The sequence below is a fragment of the Lathamus discolor genome, chromosome 2, assembly GCF_037157495.1.
Source record: "Lathamus discolor isolate bLatDis1 chromosome 2, bLatDis1.hap1, whole genome shotgun sequence".
NCBI lineage: Eukaryota > Metazoa > Chordata > Aves > Psittaciformes > Psittacidae > Lathamus > Lathamus discolor.
In genome coordinates, this window is record NC_088885.1 from 18,018,532 (window position 1) to 18,038,498 (window position 19,967).

At 41.3% G+C, this 19,967-nt stretch overlaps 1 protein-coding gene across 2 annotated transcripts in view; it reads left to right on the plus strand.

Moving 5' to 3' along the window:
- PLEKHA8 (pleckstrin homology domain containing A8) overlaps nucleotides 1–19,967 on the plus strand; it is a 29,915-nt gene that overhangs the window by 834 nt on the left and 9,114 nt on the right. For both annotated transcript variants that reach the window (XM_065665982.1, XM_065665983.1), the window contains exons 2-10: nucleotides 10,336–10,452; nucleotides 11,113–11,268; nucleotides 12,909–13,033; nucleotides 14,123–14,281; nucleotides 14,999–15,039; nucleotides 15,708–15,865; nucleotides 17,739–17,898; nucleotides 18,322–18,407; nucleotides 19,062–19,120. In XM_065665982.1, coding sequence (XP_065522054.1) covers nucleotides 10,336–10,452; nucleotides 11,113–11,268; nucleotides 12,909–13,033; nucleotides 14,123–14,281; nucleotides 14,999–15,039; nucleotides 15,708–15,865; nucleotides 17,739–17,898; nucleotides 18,322–18,407; nucleotides 19,062–19,120 — 1,061 coding nt within the window. The remainder of the gene's footprint in view (nucleotides 1–10,335; nucleotides 10,453–11,112; nucleotides 11,269–12,908; nucleotides 13,034–14,122; nucleotides 14,282–14,998; nucleotides 15,040–15,707; nucleotides 15,866–17,738; nucleotides 17,899–18,321; nucleotides 18,408–19,061; nucleotides 19,121–19,967) is intronic.

A 19,967-nucleotide genomic window follows, 5' to 3' on the forward strand; every position in this document is an offset into this window, starting at 1 on the left:
GGCTGCCTTCTTGCTGGAGTTTCTTCTTAGAGCGGCTGGAACAGCTGCACCTCTCCGGTTCGTTGCGGAAGTGTAGGAAATCGGGATTAAACCGGGAAAAAAGCTGAAGCACAAGCGAGTGGTGAATTCATGTGGCAGGGGGATGGGGAGAGCGGTGCGTGAGGCTGGATTTGTTGGTGTGCTGGAAGGTTGCTGCAGCTTTTTCCCTCTAGGCAATAGGTGTTCTGAGAGGGGAATCAAAACGTGTCAGGTCTCAGTGAATAGACATGGATTTTTATTTATTTATCTATTTTTTGCTTTTGAGTGATGGAGCATGTGGCTTGGCTTTTCCATTCGGTTTGTAGAACTCAGGCCATGTTAGGCAGGCTGGAGCTAGATGATTTTAAGGGCCTTTCCAACCCATACTATTCTATGATTAGTTCTTTCCCCATATAAAAACATCTGTGGTTACATTTGTCTGCAGTTCTGTGTGTTTTTCTTTGCATTGCTTAAATGCTGGTATGTGTTTGGAACCCTTGCGCTTGCTTTTGTGCCGTGAGACCTGGGGAATGTTTGCTGGGGGAACCAGTGCGTGTGTAGATGACTGACAGGCATTTGGCATTGTAATATTTGTGCCCAAGTGACTGTGTGGTAGGATCAGCAGGGCTTGTCTTCTGATGATAAGATGAAGCCTAAGAACCAGAAGTATACCAGTTCCATCAATATTAAGTTTTTTTCTTTTGCTAGCCACTCTGATACACATTTTCAAGCAAATGACCCTTCATGAAGAAGGATGATGCTTTGCAAACCTCTCTCTAACTGAATGCAGACGGAAGGAATATCTTCGGATATATGAGACTTGCATCTGCTAAAAACTAAATGAGGTTTTGCTCTCAACAGAGGGAAAGTCTGTGGTGGAGGACTGATGCATCTTTCTGATTGCTTTGCTGAAACTTGGCTCTCATAGTAAGTTTGGTGGTCAAGGTCACTACGTGCCTTTTAGGTTGTAGAAGATGTCTTGTGTTTGAGAACAAGAAATTTGTTGCTCTGCAAGCTAACTGTGCTTACATGTGCTTTCTTTTGGCATGAAATGAAGAATTCCTGCCCTGAAGCCATTAAATTATAAATTTATGCAACGATGGAAAAAAAAAAAACAACCCTACATGCTGGAATGTGGCATTTATCATAGCAGTAGCAGAGAGCTGGGGAGTGAGAGACAGGAAAGCCTCCTTTCAGGGATTAAGGGAACTAAGAAGGTTCAACAGGTCATCCAGAACAGCATTTCTGCCAGTATTCTGTCCCCAGTATGCCTTTCCTCTTGACCAAGGTTAATTACTCTGGTGCTTCATAGTGTAAAGGATGTATGCAAAGGGTAGGGAAAATGTACATCATCTCCATATGTTGGTATGTGCCTGTGCTAGTAACACAGTGCTGATACAAACATACACAGCAGGTGTCTTACGCATGTTCCTCTTCATAACAAAGAACACACCTTTGTTTAACACAGAGAGGAGATAAGATGTTCATCGAAGAGCAAGCTTCTAACTGTAGGAAAGAACTGCTTTCCCTTCTTGCTGTGAAAGAGGAACTAATATGAGTTTGTTGGTGATAGTCTTTTGGTTTTATAACATCACCATCATGAGAGGTCAAGTCTACATTAACCTATTTCCCCCTGGCTCTTGGGCAGGGAGCTAGATCTGTGTTGTAAATTACATAGTTATTGACAGCAAGAGCATTTCAGAAGTAGGAAACAAGTTTGGCTTTCTGTGGGCAAAGAAAGCATATCATGATTGCCAACAACTGAAAGATAGATTAGCTTGTCTTACTGCTCAAACAAGTTATCTTGTTTATAACAAATGCACTTGTTTGCTTTATATAGATTAGGGTTAATTGAATTAGGGTTTTTCCTCTGGTGTTGATCCTGAGCTCACATTGTGGTTTCTATATGCAGGGGTTCCAGTGCTGCCTCTGAAATCTCTTGAGTTCAGAGAACTGAGATTTTAGAGTTTTTTCCCCACTAATGCAGTGGCCACCAGATAGTGATTTCTCAATGTCATCTTTTTAAGTGAAGTGTGCCAACTTTGGATCAGATATGCGTGCATAGAGGTCTAGCCTATAAAAATCCACTTGGGATCTTGTGTTTGTAGTAACTGTGTCCTGAGATTGCTCTCATCTGTGCTGCCTCCCCCCCCCAGCATGGTTAAAACCTTACAGGAGGAAGGAACTTTGCAAGCAGTTACCATTGATGTAGAAAGTGTGATAGCACTTTTTCACTTGAGCAAGTATATGGTGCCTCTGCAGACTTCAAATTATAAATCCTAAATATCCTCAGAGCTGGGTGACTTACATCCTGCAGGCATTGTTGGCCTCAGCTGAGCCTGCAGTCAAAGCATGCAACTTGATCTTAAAAAATTCCAAGACTTCATCATTTGCCAAAACTCTTTATCTGACGTTAGCATTGCACAGCAAAGGTTGTGGAGGCTAGGGGTGGGCTTATTGCATGGATAAAGGGAGTATAACACCACAGTTATTGTAGTAAGCAGTTGGGGCAATAAAAGTATTGCCCCATACCTTCCCTGTAGCTCCTCACTCTGTTGTGCTGCCACACACTGCCTGTGGTCCTGGCTGAACATAAAGCATTCTGGTGTGGACAGCAGCAAAACCAGATCCTGGCTACAGTGTCGTAGCAGGACTGATCTCAACCTAGGGGATGCTGCTGGCAGAACAAAGAAAGGAGAGAGTGGAGGTGAACTGCATGTGAAGGCTGCTTTCTGCTGTTTGGAAGCTGTTTCCCACAGGACTCTGAACTCAAGCTCCAGTTCACATTCTTTGTTAAGCATACCTTCTGATTAATAAAACAGATTTGTCTACTCTTTGGAGATTGCCTTGTAAAAATCATCTGCAATTTTTATTTCTCACCAGGTTTATAGAATGAGTGAGCTGTTGCTTACCCACAGGGAAACAGAGCATGGAGTTGGGGAATACCTTTCTTCAGTGGTGTGTGTGAGAGCTTGGCACTTCCAAGTTAATTCCTCCCCCACACCCTGCTGAAATTCAGTTCAGTTCAGATATTCAGCTTAGGCACGCCTCACGTGGGATCACTGGCCACAGGCAGGATTGCCACTAACTCTGGAAGAGGTTGTATGTATCAGCTCTTGGCTTGGGGATCAAAGGCAGCTTCGTCATTAGAAAGAAAAATGCTGACTGCCTCCACTGACTTGCCTGGTATTCATTATGTGCTCTGTGAAATGGCTTTGATCATTTTTCTTCACGAAGCTAAGATTTTCTTCGTATTTAAATGTTTGCTTCCTTGATTGTGCTGAGTAACACTGTCTTGTCTTCCTCAAGGTATGACACATTTGTGTTCATGCAATCACTGCATCGCACCACATACCATAGTTAGCTCTCCACATCTTCCTGTATGTGATCATCCACTCGTTTGGTCTGAATTCTTTTCAGTTTATTTGAAGATGCCCAGAGCCATCACGAAGCAGTAAATTTCAGCATTCACATGAAACTTTACTCTTGTTTCTAATGATCTGGAATTCCTTAACAAACTTCGGGGTACAGCTCAAGAAAATGTGAAAAAGCATTAGGTTTTATAGCTTGAATCAGATGTACATGATACTGGTATGTGTATATGTATATATATATACACATATATATATATATATAAAATACGTCTTTCTTTTGGGAGTTCAGCTAAAGAAATCTGACCTTTTAGGGTGGGAAACATGTAAACTTTCAGTTGATACCAAGCTCTGGAAATAATGTCCTGTGTTCTCAGAGATGAAGGAAGTAATTGAAAACTTCGCACTTAGATAAACATCTGGTTCAAAAAAGCTTTTGTTTATAATGTTTTTCCTTCTGTTTAGTCTCTGGGTATAGTCTAAGTTCTGGTGGTATAAAATTAGAAGTCTGGCTTTTGTGGAGGTGGACCTAAAGAGGTTTCTGTTGCCTTCAGGGCAGTGGTCTGCCCAGTATTGCTGACTGTTGCTGCTTTCAGAGACCTGGTGTTGGTTTAGATGGATGACCAAGTCTCACCCAGCTCTGGCTACACTTTTCACCCCAGATGCTTTAGGCACTGGTTAGTTCATTCTCTTCAGATTTTGCGTAATTATGTTTGTGTGGTTTGACCTTCTTTCTCTTGTCTCTCTTCCCTTCCCCCCTGATCTTCCTCATTAAGCAATCTTGCTTTTGTTGTACCTTTTTGGAATTTAATAATGTACTTGCAGCAGAAAAGTTTGGTGAGGCTGCAGGAATGGAAATCAGTGTCCCCTCTCTCTCCTCTCTCGGTGTTTGAGCAATGCTGCAGAGTCTACATGGTGCAGTGTTCCCTGCCAGGTATGCTGCAGTACCAGTGCCTCTGCATTCAGGCCTTCTGCACTGAAGTTAAGTGTGTGCTCACAGGGAATGACTGGGTAGGATAGAAGTGAAAGGTGTGGCAGAATGATCATGAAGAGATAGGACAATGTGGTATCTGTGTTTACATAAATTCATTGGTTGGCTGAGTCTGGCCTGATAATGACACCAGGGGTCAGAGAGAGGAGCAGCTAGCTTGCTGGGGCTGGGAAGCGTAAACAGACGATGGAAACTCCCCGGAGCAGTGAATGACTTGAATGGATGTTTCTGAGCAGTGGCCTGGATTATTGAACTTTTGCCTCCATCACTCATCACGATCCGGTCTCTGCCCTTCATCCCTTAGCTGTGCCCCTTCAGAAATGCCTGACTGCTGATCCGTTGTGCTCTGCGTGCCTTGGCTGGTCACTGGCATAAAATCATTTGCAAGGAAATCCCTCAGACAGCAGGATGCTTTTCCACTGCTGCTAGCACTGCCCTAACAGTTGTGATTGAAATGAGTGGTTTTTATGGGATCCTTGCAAGAAAAATCATTTGAGGAGAGGATCACTGTGTTAAAGCCGGTTCCAGCTGTTGCTCATGTCCCTCAAACAAGTGCTTTAAAAAGTGATACAATTAAGTGCTACATCTGTTAAATTCATTACCGTTAGGGGCTTTTGGTATTGATTCCTGCTGTTAATATGCACATAATCAGAGTTAAATTGCAATATGGGCATTTTTAGAAGCTGATCTCTAGGAGAGACATGAATTGTCACACACTCCTGACAGCCTTTCTGCTCTCCCTCATGGATATAGACTGGATTATTTATCCTGACAAATTGTTTTGCTAGAGAATTAAGGCTGCAAAATGTTTTCTATTACCTGGAATTGCCCTTCCCAAAATACTGGGTAGCCTTAGGAGGCTGTATGGAGAAAGCAGGCAGCAGTTTTGGTTACAGATTGCTTATGTCAAGATAATCCTTTAACTGTATTATTTCTGTTCATTGTATGAGAAGAAAGAGGGAAAGTTTTCAAGTTTGTTGTGTGTAAGATAACTCTTTAGCTGAATGCTTTTCCCTGCTAGAAACCTGGTGGTGACTGACAGCATGAAACACATGGCCCTGTGCACTTAACTTAGTCATGCAATCAGTTGTTAAGAACTGGATTCTAAGATTTAGTGTTGGTGCTCTGGGATCTTGAAAATGAGCATTTCCACAATTTGTGACATGGAAATTTCCGTATCCTTAATTCCTGAGGGAAATTCTTATGTGTTGGACATTGGCACATTAAGACCAGCACTGGTCCTTCTGGGCCAGTATGAAACGTTTGTATTGTATAGCTGAGGAGCTCAGCACACAAGCCAGGGTTTTTTCAGTACAGTCCATTAGCAGCTCAATAGTCTTCTTTCTAAACTGGAAATAAGATATATTGATGTGATCCAATGTTTTGGCTGTTAGATGCATCCTGCAAGTGGAAAATATGACTTTCCTCATAACTGGAATGCAGGTGTTTTGTGGTCACAGTTGCACAAGGAGAAGGTGCTGTCTGCTTGCAAACAGCTGCTATGCGGACAACCAGGTACACGCTGGGTTTTAGCAAGGGTGCGAACCTGGCAGCATTCATAGACTTACATCAGTACTGACATCTGGGGAAGGACATGTATTGGGTTTGCTGTTGCTTTTTTTCAAGACACCTGCACTCTCTTGGTCCCATTTGAGCTGAAGTTTCAGTAGCTTTTGTCCAGCTATCAGTTGTTGATACAGCACTGAGCATAGCCAGTGGTTCTTCCACCTTTCGATGCTGGGAGATAAAGCGGTAGGTGATGGTACGGTGAACACACAGCACAGCTTACTGTGCCCAGGGTGGGATGAAAAGGTGGATATTACTTATTCTTGCTATGAGAAGTCTCTGGCTGTCAGAGCAGCCACTCTGGGGCTCTCCTGTGATCCTGCACAGAAAAGCAGGGATCTGCCCCTGCTCTGCCACCTGCAGCTATTTCTTTGGTCTTGCCCATAATATTAGGAATATGGATGTAATGAAGGTGTTAATTTCTCCTTCCCATCAGGCAGATGTTGCCATAACATGGAAATTTTAGAATTATGTCTTATCCACACTTAAAATCTGAATTAAGGTCAAAGAAGTCCAAGGACTATCTGTTGCATGAGTTTCTTATATAGACTTATGTTGAAGCTCAAGAAATTAGTAAGCTTAAAATATTATGGTATCATGGTTGATGAGAAAATGAACATGAGCCGGCAGTGTGCACTTGCAGCCCAGAAAGCCAACGGTGTCCTGGGCTGCGTCAAAAGGGAGTGTGACCAGCAGGTTGAAGGAGGTGGTCCTGCCCCTCTAGTCTGCTCTTGTGAGACCTTACCTGGAGTATTGTGTGCAGTTCTGGTGTCCTCAACATAAAAAGGACATGGAACTGCTGGAACAAGTCCAGAGGAGGGCCACGAGGATGATCAGGGGACTGGAGCACCTCCCGTATGAAGATAGGCTGAGGAAGTTGGGACTGCTCAGCCTGGAGAAGAGAAGGCTGCGTGGAGACCTCATAGCAGCCTTCCAGTACCCGAAGGGGGCCTATAGGGATGCTGGGGAGGGACTATTCATTAGGGACTGTAGTGATAGGACCAAGGGGTAACGGGTTAAAACTTAAACAGGGGAAGTTTAGATTGGATATAAGGAAGAAATTCTTTCCTGTTAGGGTGGTGAGGCACTGGAATGGGTTGCCCAGGGAGGTTGTGAATGCTCCATCCCTGGTGGTGTTCAAGGCCAGGTTGGACAGAGCCTTGGCTGACATGGTTTAGTGTGAGGTGTCCCTGTCCATGGCAGGGGGGTTGGAACTAGATGATCTTAAGGTCCTTTCCAACCCTAACTATTCTATGATTCTATTACATAATTCTACTGGAAAGCAAGCAATAAAAAAATCCTGGGTGTTTGCTCTTTGTGCCTGTTAGAATTGCAGCTGGAACTGGCATCTCTTAATTGCAGCTTGTTTTCCAGGTCATCAGTTTGACTTGTTGAGTATGCAGTTCTCCCAGATGGTTTGCCTTTGTGGATGTCTAACATGATCTGCATGTCTTCAAATGTTTTTTCTGTCTTCAGGCTTGGCACTTTTGAACGAATGCTGTCTGGAGCCTGAGTTGCGTAACATTTAGGTTTGAATTATGTCCAAAATTCAACTGTGTTATCGAGAAATGTCAAGTTTGCTCAGTGATAGCTGCATCCAGACTTCCTGAAGTGTAATGGTGGAAGTAGGCAGGTCTTTCAGGCTGTCAAAATTTCAGCATAAATACTCAATCCTTAGCAGGCACAGATTGCTTAAATATCTGTTTCTGTAGTGGACAATATAAAATCTTCCAGGTACTGTAGGTACTAAAAGTTTCACACAGGAGTGCAGTATGTATTAGGACCTTAACCTGTATCTGTGAAGTTGTCTGGAATCTCTTAATTTTCTCCTATGGCTGATACCTTAAGCTGCTGCTAGCTTTTATTGTACTTTGCATTTTATTGTTGGGTTGTGTTTTTTTTTTTTTAATACCTGTCTTTCTCCAGCAAGGTCAATATTGACTATTAATGGCTCTGTGCCTCCAAATAGAGCTGTGTAAGTATGAGCTATATTTTGTCCTGTCTGTGCACCACCACTATAAATGGGCTTAGTAAATTCTTCTCCAAAGTCGTATCAGTGCTAATACCAATAAGACCTTGGAAGGATCAGCTTTAATTTTCTGTATCGGGTGAGGTCTGAGTGCTCAGTTCCAAAAATTGCAGTATTCTCCAGACAGTTTATGGGGAGAGATAAACGTGAATAAACCCAATACTTGTGTGCATGGAAGCATCCAAGTGTACTTCTGCTGCTTTGATTTTTGTTGTTGGTTATTGTTGTTTGGAGTTTTTTTCTTCCTTCCCTTTTCTCTGTGCTTGTCAGTGTGAAGCTCCTGTAATTGAAGATTGAATCCCTGTTGCACTGCCTATGATTTGTCAGCCACACGCTATATTTAGGTGGTTGTTTAGGATAACCTTCCCATGGCTGCTGACTCAGCGTCAGTGAGTACCAGGTGGTTACTGCATCTTCTGACAGAAAGAACCTTGCTGGGATCTTCTTAATTTTTAAAATTGGTTTTCTTTTACAAAAATATGTTTTTATTGCATTTATCAGAACAGTTCTGTTCTGAAGATGCTGTCCTAGTTAACAATTGCCTATCATAGACGTTTTAATGCATATCTTAATAAAGAAGAGCTAGGTTCTGCAAAGGATGACAAGTAATTGCTGCTTCCCCCTCAAAACAAAACAAAAAAACCAAACCCCGAAACCACTACCAAAACGCCTAACCAAACAAAAACCTCAGCAAAATATATTGACTCATAATGTATTTTTAACCAGCCTCCAAAGTGACGGAGGCAGAGTGCCTTGTATGTTGGCTAATTGATTGCACAGCCTTTGATTGATGGGATGCAGTTCAGTTTAGCATCAGCTGCAATTGTAAGCTGTATGGCTGTGGCTGAAATGATTCATGTGCAGCAGCAGGATCTCCAGACTGAATTAGAGGCTTGTATTGACTGTGGCACTGTGCATTAGTTAAAAGATTGGTTCTGTGCCATTGAGTGTCTGAAGCAATTAACTGCTTCTCTCTGCTGAACAATCACCTCCTTTTTTTGTGAGTTCCTCTATATCAATGGTGACTTTTAGGATAATTTCTTTATTTTGGTGGCAAGACAAATAAAAATCAGTCTTGTTTTCTTTTTTTTTTTTTTAATTCTCATTCTTGTGATTGTTTTCCTCTACGTACAAAATAAAGAAGTATTGAGAATACTTTAGGATTTATAATGTTTTTACATCCTTCTAGGAAATACGGGAAAGCTCTGGAAGGGTGTGGAAAAGGATTTGTTTAATTCATTTCCCAGCCTCCCCTGAGGTTCAGCAATCTACAGACCAGGTTGGCCCAGCTACAGTGGTATCGCTTGTTTAAAAAAATAACCAAACAAAAACCCCAAACCATATTAGCTTGTGGCTTTAGGGCTTTCAGACCTTAAACTGAGTTGGGCTTGGCTTCAGCAGTAGCCTGAGGGATCAGTCCCTCAGTGGTAAGGCGCAGTCATTCCTGTGGAGTGGGAGCTTCGACATCTCACTCCATTGATCCTGGCTAGGGAAACTTGTAGCTCAGTAATGAAAGCTGCCTTTCCTCCAGTGATGTTACTGTCTCATTTCTTCTTAAGTTGATGAGCTTGTAGTTTTTAATTAGACATTTAATTGTGCCTTGTTTGTTTTTATCTTTTCATGATGAAGTAGTACTTCCAAAAGAAGAAAACAAAAGGGGTGATTTAGTTCTGAAGTTGGGCAGCAGGGTGGGCAAAAGTGTACCAGAACTATTGATTTTGGTCTAGTCTGGCGTTTTGGTTGTTCTCTGGGGAAGTATCCAGAAGAGCATGTCATTAATTCAGGACTCTTTGTGTGGGCAGCATGGGAGTTTCAAGAGCTGTTGAGAATTGTTTGATTAAAAGATGGTTTTCAGAAATCAATATATCCGCCTCTGCCCTCTCCTTCCCTTGATTTTTAGAAGTTTATTGCCCACTGTTTTTCAAGACAGTGTGGCAAGCCCTTCTAAAAAGGAAGGAAGATATGTAAGGCAAGACAGCTGGGATAGCTTTTGGTAAGACGGAAGGGGTGGGTTGAGGAGTGATGGAAGGAATTGAGGGGTGGTGAACCGAAAAGGTGGGTTTGGAAGAGAGTATGTCAGTGACACAAATGTTAGCAAAACTACTGAAAATGACATATGGCATTTCAGGAGCATACTGCTGTGGTCCAGCTGCCTGCAGAAAGGACATGTAGCTGCCAGCAAGCAGGGGTTGTGGTGCACAGCATCCAGGCCTGTCCACAAATCTTTACTACTTCAGAGGATTTCATTTTCTGAGGGGAGCTGAGAACCTTTGGGGCCCTACTTGCAGTGAATCCCAAATGAGAGAGGTGGTGGAACTGCAGGGAGAGGAGTAACTGAGAAATGCAGTTTTGTTTTTCAGGCTGGCAGCCTAGATGGTTTCTTCTCTGTGGTGGCATTCTGTCCTATTATGACTCTCAGGAAGATGCCTGGAAGGGTTGTAAGGGAAGCATCCAAATGGCCGTGTGTGAAATCCAAGGTAACTAAGATAAGTAACACTCAGCTGCATGAAGTTTTTCTAGTAATGTTGCACTCGAGATTTCAGGTCCCAAGAGCTATTTGATATCTTGTTTTCTTTGGTATGTATTTGTATTGGTATATATATTAATCTATGTACCGGTTTTTATAGTATTTTCAAAATGCTAGAGAGCTGTAAGCCTCTAATATAATGGCTATTCTACATGTGGGTCACTGTGTTTCATGAGTCACGGTGGAACATCATACAGCTTCGAATGACTCTTCAGAAGAACAAAGCTGAAGCTAGAAATATGAATAATAATCAAGAGCTACGTCTGCTCGCTCAGAGCATGTTTGCCACATGTTTGAAGTACAGTTAGGGGCTGGAAACCTCAAAGAGAGGGTTGCCAGAGAGGATTCACTTTCCATAAAGGCTCCTAGATTTTACTGTACTGATCACAAAACTGCCTTTCATAGCCTCTTATCCCACAGCTGTATGTGTGTGTGTCCTGTCTATTCCCCAATCCAGAAGTGAAGTCATGAAATTGAAACGGGAGAAGTTTTGGGCTGTATGTTGCCTCTCTTTCATTACTGCTTGATCTGCCACTTAACATATCTGTTAAGATACTCAGTTGGGCTGGGAAGGGTTGAGGGACTGGTCTGAAATCTCTGTTGCTTCCAGTTCATCCTGCAGATAACACACGAATGGACCTGATCATCCCAGGGGAACAATACTTCTATCTGAAGGCAAGAAATGCAGTTGAAAGGCAAAAGTGGTTGGTTGCACTAGGAACTGCCAAAGCCTGTCTGACTGACAGCAGGACACAGAAGGAGAAAGGCAAGAATAGCCTTTACGATTGATTTTAAATATGCATACTAGTATTTGGAAACTGAAATAGCATCATGGTTAGGCTGTGAAGATTAACTCACCTACCTCTTTGCTTTCATCAACAATCTCACTTTCACCCCAGTGAAAAACCCTCGTGCTTAAAAGAATGGTGTTATGCATAAGTCAGTATGAGACCTCTGGGCTTAACCTTGTGTAACCTCAGCACAGTGACTATGTAGAAGATGGGAAAACATTGAATTATTAATATATCGGTGAGCCTGAGCAAATGCAGGGGCAGCAGATACTTCCTTTACCTGAGGTGAGAAATCACCTCTTGGCCTTATGTGCATCTTCCCCAGGCTTTGCATCTACCAGTTCAAACTGAGTCAGAGTTGAGCAGAAGATGATACTTAGAATCATACAATAGAATCACAGAATAGTTAGGGTTGGAAAGGACCTTAACATCATCAAGTTCCAATCCCCCTGCCATGGGCAGGGACACCTCCCACTAAACCATGTCAGCCAAGACTCTGTCCAACCTGGCCTTGAACACTGCCAAGGATGGACTTGTAGGGTCCTGCACAAAGTGGAGACCTGATGTGCAGTGCTTAGAAGTAGGGCAAAGCTTATAGGTATAACTGACCTGCAGTAGCACGGGTGAAAAGGTACTGATGTATTTGCAGAACTAAATCATGTTAGCATTGTTAACAGACAAACTTATTTTGTAATTCTGGGACTCTAATGTAAAAAAATACTTCTGAAAAATCCCAGATTGACTGTTAGTCATATATGGATTAATCTGCTCAGTTCCGCAGTCTCCAGTACAAGAAACATATGGACATACTGGACTGAATCCAGCAAAGGGCCACTAAGATGATTAAAGGAAATATCTGCTGGAAGAGCATAAAAAAGGTGGAGCCAGCCTCTTAGTGAATGGATGAGGGGAAATGGGCATAAATTTAAACATGAGCAACTCCACTGAGACATAAGCAAAAATGTTTATATTCTGAGGATGAGGGAGCACTGAAACAGGTTGAACAGAGAGGCTGCTGAGTCTCCATCATTGACAGTGCTCAAAACCTGACTAGACATGGCCCTGAGCAATGTGCTCTGGCTGACCCTGATCTGACCAGGGGAGTAGGACTATCTGGTCTCCAGAGATCACTTCCAACCTCAACTATTTCAAGATTCAAGTATATATATTAAATTAATCCGTTTATGTTGGACTGGATGTGTATTTTTCCTCCAGCGTTTTCTCCCAGAACCCTGATCTTTTAATTCACAGTGTAATTGTTTGCCCCTTAAACTACTCAGGATGAAATCCCTATGTATCCTATTTTTTGTTTTCACTACTTAAAAGGCCCATTAAGGTCAAGTGTTGTGTACTTGCTTTTTCTATGTCATAAGTCTAGGAGCATATCCTATTCATTGTTCTTATCTGTGACGGCAAATAATAAAACAGTATTTTATCTGTCAGGAGCATAATTTATGGCAAATCCAGCTCACCTTTTTGAGTTGATAGAAAATGTTTTGAAGTAAGAAAGCACTGACTGAATTAGATTGGATAATACTATTTCAGCAGCTCTCCAAAGTCATATACTGAAGGATGAATGCAACAAATTTAATTCTTCTTTTATTTCGCTTTTTAGAGTTTACGGAAAACACAGAAGCCTTGAAGACCAAAATGTCTGAACTCAGACTGTACTGTAACCTCCTTGTTCAGCAGGTGCATAAAACAAAGGAAGCTAGCATTTCTGGCGTATCAGAACCAGAGGTACAACTCTAGTTTGGTGTAGATCACATCTGTAAACTCTTGAGCATTGTGAACTCTTCTGGTTAGCCAATGTAGTATTCACTCACAGTTACTTAATGTTGCACCCTGCTTGATTAGCCTTGTTTACGTTAAAGTTTCAAACTTTGCAAATCTTCCTGACCAAAGCAGCTTCATTTAAATGCAGTCTCCTAATGACAGTTATCTACCCCTTGCTTTGAGAAAGATGTGAAGGGGGGTGCACATCATTTGCTAGAAAAGCTGGTGTGAAGTTCCAGGATGCCTCCCCTTGGAGAGATGCATCCTCAGGTGCAGGACAGGCAGGCAAAACATCAGAAGGTTAATCATTTGTGTGTCCAAACCGTCTCTGTAAAGATATCTGATAAGCTGTTTGTGGTGAATTAACAGCCAGTGCAGAAGCATGGTGTAGTGTATAAGTGACTAAAAGTCATTGTTAGAACTTGCAGCTCACAGGTGTTTGACAATGAACAAGTAATGTGGTATTTATCCAGCTCATAGTTCATGCTTCTGGGGGAAAACTCACTTTCCCTGATCTTGCTGGTATTTAACTGGAAAGATTTATTGCTAAAAGCATTTCAGCATCAATAACTGTGGTTTGCAGTAATGAAGAGTATTGTGGCAATGTGATACTTCATTCTGCCTGGTTTTCAATTGCAGTAATTTTTTGTTCATGAGATTTTTGAAATTATTGTCTGCAGAACATTCTGTATCTGTTTGTTTACTTTTCATTTCTCATGTCAGTGGTGTCTTCTGGAATGTCATTGTTGAATACATGAAGACTTAGTGTTTAATACACTTTTAACACCAGAAATAAGTAACCAAAAGGCATTGCTTTTAAAATGCAAACATACTGAGCTTGTTGGGGTCAGAGACTGACAAGATTGGTAATGTTGGGAGAGGGTATAGCCCCAGTAATACATGATGACAGTTCTCTGAGAAGCTGACACATTGCCCTTTAATTCATGTTAAACAGAAATCATGACTGTAGCGGCTGTGGGCTTTGTAGATGTTAGTTGCTCCAAATCTGTCTTCTGCGGTGAGTCTATTTATTCCATTGGTTTCTTCCCACAGAGTGAGATTGATATGGGAGCTCTGTTAAAATCAACCTGTGACACCTTCCTGAAGACTCTTGAAGAATGTATGCAGATTGCAAATACTGCCTTCACTTCTGAGTTACTGCATCAGACCCCACCAGGATCCCCACATTTAGCAGTTCTCAGAACAAACAAGGTAATGGACAGTATCATCTTCTCTCAGCCTTGGGAGGGATGCTAAGGCTCTGTTTCATAAAGCAGCGTTTGCAGAAGTATGGAATGTGGTTTTAACTGTATCAAAGCTAGTAATCTTCCACTGGACGTACTCAGCCATTTCTTGTGGTTTGCAAGTGAGGTGGGGCCATTTCTTAATAAGCAGTGACCAATCTTTTAACTTTTAATGATAGGGGGAAGTTATTAAGCATTAACTTTCTGGGCCTGCTCCAGCTGCAGACAGTGGTGTTTCAAAATACCTTGGCTGTATGGCAAGTTGGTCCACTGAAGGAGCTTACCACAATTATTACTCTCCTAAGCTCCTGCAACATTGGATCTGTGGTAATATGCCAATAGGAGCTGGTAAGCTTATCTTTTAAGACAAGGGCACTTTCTTGAATCCTGGATCCACAACTTACATAGGCAAAACTGGATCATCTCTGGCAAACAGCAGATTAAGGTATATGTAGGAAGGTAGATGTGTCACTGCATCTGAGAAATATTCTAATGGTGTAATAATGTAGCACCTCTTTTGTGTTTGTCTGTATACTGCCTCCTGGTCAGAGAATTGGGGAGCATGTGCTTAGTTTTTCAGCTTTTTTGCTGACTCCAATTTGTGTTTAATGAAACATGAAGTTTGAGAAGCATGATACAGTCGTCTTGCTTTAAAGAATATTCTCCCTCCCCACTTATCTTGCAGATAAAGCACTCTGTTTTGTCCGGTCACACCCCAATGGAAAGGTATAACAAAATTCTCTGTTTTTGTTAGTATCTGTTACTTCCATATTTTTATTGTAGTATTGGTTGCAGGCAGAATTGTATAGCTCTGAGCTGTGTGGTTGAAAGCTGGTGCAACAAAACAGAGCTGGTTCACCACATCTCTCCTTTAGCGGCCCTTTCCCCTTTGTTTTTCTCAGCCATCTTCTTGGTGACTTACTGGTCAGTCACCCGCCAGCTCTCTCCCACTTCAGTACTCTGTCCTGCATCTCAGTTTCCACTCTATAACCTCATAAAATCATCAATAGCGAGCAGGCTGTGATTTGTGGACTAGATGGCAAGGGTATATATTTTAAAGTACTAATCAGGGGATATTATTTTAGTTACAACACCTGCCCGTGATTTTCTTTTTTTGTAATCAGTTGTGTTATTTTTTTATGTCTCTTTTCAATAAAGTTCACTGGAAATACATTCAAACTCTGCAAACTGAGGTTGAATCATTAATCCTACTTGCTGCAAAGAGCTGCCTGGTTCCCTTTATTATTTTAGACAAGTTCTTTTGCTCAGAGCAGCCTGTGACAACCTATAATTTGTCTGCTATTTTTCTCTTACTGTTGTTTGTGTGTTTTCACAGAAGGAAGCTCACCAAGCAATGTTTTATATGCTAACCATTATTCTTTCCCTTTCTTCAGGCAGATGGAATTGAACCCCTGTGAAAATGGCTCTGTAAAAGTAGAAATTAACCATCAAGAGCAAACCCTTATTAAAAGTCTGGAATGTTTAAACCTGGAAACAAATGAAGGAAGTAGGGATGTTTCTATTGACAATCACATAGCAGAGGATTTGGCAGGTAAATACACGCATCAGCATTTATCCCGGACGGTTACTTTTTTAAATGCAAATGGAGGGAGGTGTAGGCTGCTTCAGAGTGTGCTGATACCTTGCTTCCCAGGAAGGGGGAATGTCAGTGTGCTTTAGTCTGATATCTGACCTTTGCAAGTCTTCTCATAACCACAAAGCTGAAGCCCTTGTTCATAGCTAACATGGGACTGAATGGGGGAGGAAACCAAAAAGTCTTTTTTAGACAGGTGGAGGCTCCTCTAGATGCTGATTGACATGTGTAACAATACAGTCTGGCAGACCTTGGGTTCTTCTTGCGCTGTAGACAGGCACATTATTCCCAGAGGCCCTCCACTAGGAATGCTGGCATCTCTGCTAGTATGTAGAGCTACAATGTCAAAAGGGGGACATTAAAGCTTTGTATGCCTGTCTGTGAGGGGTTGACCTTGTAGTAGCTCTTGATTGCTATAACGAATCTTTACAGAAAATTAACCCTTTTTCTGCAACTAAGAATTTACTAGAAAGGACCTTATTTTTTCTGTTACCTTAGCAATAGTATGAAACTTAGGTTTGTGTATGACTTCAGTAAAAGGCTGTTGAACTGACTGAGTATAAAATTCTATCCAAAGTAGCTATATTGTTAGGGGCTGCTGAACTTAATTTTGGTAAGCCTATATAAGTAACACATTATTTCTGCTAGTCCTGTTGAATGGACTGTATCATTTGTGAACAGTAGCTTTCTCTGCCTGGCTGTTATTCCAAAACATATGTATGCAAGTCAGTGAATTAGCTGAAATCTTTAAGCCCAAGCCCAAGTTAATGAACATGGTGATTTTTGCTCTTAAATGGGTTTTCTCTTAATTTATTCCCCCCCCCCCCCTCCATTTCTGTGGCTGATGTAGTGTAGTAAGTCCCTGCAGAGTAATATGCATGTGTCATCATTTAGTGTAACACCTCAAGAATACAGTGCTAAAGTAAGGAGATCAAATTAATTCAAGTCCGGTTGGTGGTATATAGTCTTCAGTGGCACTTGAAAATCTTCCTTTGCTGGAGAGACAGGTTCCCTGAGAAATCCTGCATGCTAGTTTGACAGTCTGGCAGCAAGATGTGCTGTAGCCGTGGCTTGTGTGCTGCAGATGCTGCTAGTATATCTTTTTTGCTTCTTGACTTGTTCTGTGTAGTTCTTCATGAGGTCAGAAATGCAAAGGATATATAAGACTTTGTCTTCCTTTGTAGATGCTTGTGCAGTGTTCTGTTCATTTGAAATGGATGTGCTTGACCCCAAAGAAGGGATAAAATAGGCCAGAGTGTGGAAGGGGCACTTGGATCTTTTTCTGAGAAACTTTAAAGATACTCACACAAATCAGAGAGAGCATAGCAGCCTTTGATATCATAGCAGTATCCATCTGAGCAGCCAGTGCTCTTAGTTATCAGAAGGAGCAAACAAGTCACTGTTATTCTTTTGCTTTTGAAAATGCACTGCGCCACTTTATCAGCACTGGGGAAGTTAGAACCATGTAAAAAGTAGTCCTTCTTTTGAGGAGATGGTCTGCTCCCTGCTGCACTCAATCACTTCTTCAATCCTGTTCTCTCATAAGGCTGTCCTTGCTTGAAGATGTGTGGGCTCACTTCATTGGAGCCTGGTGCTTGACCTGTTTCATTAAAAGAAACGGGAAGGGGACTAGTTGAAATGTGGTCTGAGGACCCAGTGGACCTATGGTGAGAGTCATAATGCTGGCAGAGAAAGCTTTTAAACTTGGATGATCCAGATATCAAAGTGCCTTCCATCAAATAGAAAGCATCTCGATGAATAGGAATAACAGTATGGGTGGGTAGCTGTTTTCTCTTACTATGTTTTTTCTTCTGTTTCCTATAAATGTAAGGCATTAAAGAAGATGGAGAGAGCAAGCTGCAAGCTGTAGAAAGCTCTGGTGCCCACAAGTTGCTGCAGTTGGAAATGAATTCTTTAAGTGGATTGACACTGTGTGAGGAAGACAGAAATGACAATGATTCTCCTACCTTCTTCAGCGTCATGAGCAATAGGTAGTACAGATTTCAGTTTAAAAGATTACTGAAACTTTTTTTTTTACTCATTTTTAAGACTTTTCTGTCTGTAAAGCTGTATTTGTTAAATAATCTCACAGCAAGACTGCATACAGCACAGTAATTGAAGAAGATATCCTTTGTAGAATTAGCTGTGCAGAGTGGAGTAGGAGGTTTTTTCCTTGTTTGTAATTACAAGCCTTGCTTGCACACCACTGAATGTGTATTTTCTGCAGATATATTCTTTAATCAAGTGAAACAAAAGTCATGCTGGTTTTGTTTCACTAGGTTCTATTTGGTTTTGCACATATCTATAAATTTTACCTCTATGAAAATGAAGTGGGCATGAAATGTAATTCTGCCTTTAGAAGCTGCACAAAATGAGTTAAAGTAACAGTCTTTTCTGCTTGCCCTGGACACCAGGTTCAGTGATATTGAACTTCGGGAGGAGGAGGGCATTCCAACAGAAGAGTTTCTGGAGTCATGTTACGCAATTGTGCCTGTTCTTGGTAAGCAGCTCCTTTTTTTTCTCCTGACTACTTTTGACTGCTGCCAACTGCAAGAAAAGGTGGGGCAGTTGGTTTGAAGAATTAGTTTCTCTGCCTAAGTGATATAGTAGAAACAGTTCCTATCAGCAGAATCAATTTGACTGATAGCTGAAGATGTTTCTTACTCCTTCCCTTTATACAGGATCCACTCTCATTTAGTACAAACCCATGTATAGGCTTCCTGGAAATATGTAGATCTATCTGGAATAGATAGATTTCTTCCCCTCAACAGCAGTGTAGATACCTTACACATCCAGTACAGCTGACAGCACACCATCAGCTGAACTAGCTATATGATTTCTTGAAAGACTTCTATCTCCAGGTAAGGTAGCCCCCTAACTGCTTGGTCCTTGCTCTAACAATGGATGTGAGGTCCTGTGAGCTTGCACGCTTTTGAAGGCTTCCAAAGTGTAGCTTAGTGTATTTAACACTTGTACGAACATTGGTTCTACACCAAAGAAAATACTTTGATTATTCATTTATCGATATTATCAATATTCTCTTGCCATTTAGAAGGATTAAAACAGTAAATGAAATTAATTGTTACTAAGACATGAAGACATGAGGGCTGGAAAAAGGCACAATTTTAAAATATGGACTTTTTTTCTTTTCTAGACAAGTTGGGGCCAACTGTTTTTGCTCCTGTAAAAATGGATTTTGTAGGTAACATCAAGGTAAAAGCTTATTTCTAGCACTGATTTTTTTATTTTTATTTTTTTTTAATTAACAAAGTCTCTTTTTTAGGGACTAAAGCTCAAGAATCTTTGTTGTAGGAGTCAATACTGGAAGGCTGTTTAATATTTGATAATGCTGCCATCTGTCAGATCAGAATGCTGAAATGCCCCTAATTCTGTTCTCACAGTATATGTGGTCTTTGATAAATGCAGCTGTTGTGTGTAAGCTTGTAAAACACTTGACTGACTGCCATGTAAAAATTCTGTTACACCTAAGGAATATGACTTTGATTCTTGGCTCAATAGGTTGTAAGTCATGATGAAGTGATAGCAATATTGACTTTAGACTCTAAAACAAACAGGCAGGGGCAGGACGGAATCCTTTTGTCAGCCAAGGAGGAGGAAGTTAGTGCATTAAGAAGCAGCTCCTCAGCAGCCCCAGTTCTTGTTCTGAAGTTCTTCTAGCTACAAGTCTGAAAAGGTTTGAAGTGCTGCTTGTGAGAGAAGATGTACTCATAGTGAGACTTCATAGCTTTTCTTTAAAGGGGAAAAAGAAAAGCAAAACATATCTTCTGAGTGGATGATAAGGAGCATCACATACATTCAGATTTGTTTGGTTGCTTATCTCACTGAAAGTAGTCACTGAAAGACAGAAAATAGCAAGAGAGAAGAATGCTATTTAAAAACCTAAAAACTTGAATATTTATTGTCAAGTGATAAGCAGCTACTCCTTTAATGTAGAAAAATCTGTTTGTCTGCCCCTTATATATTTTCTCTCTTGTTTTTGTGAGGAGTTGTGTATAATAAACTTGGGAACAGATTAAAAAAGCTTAAGCGTGCCAATGAC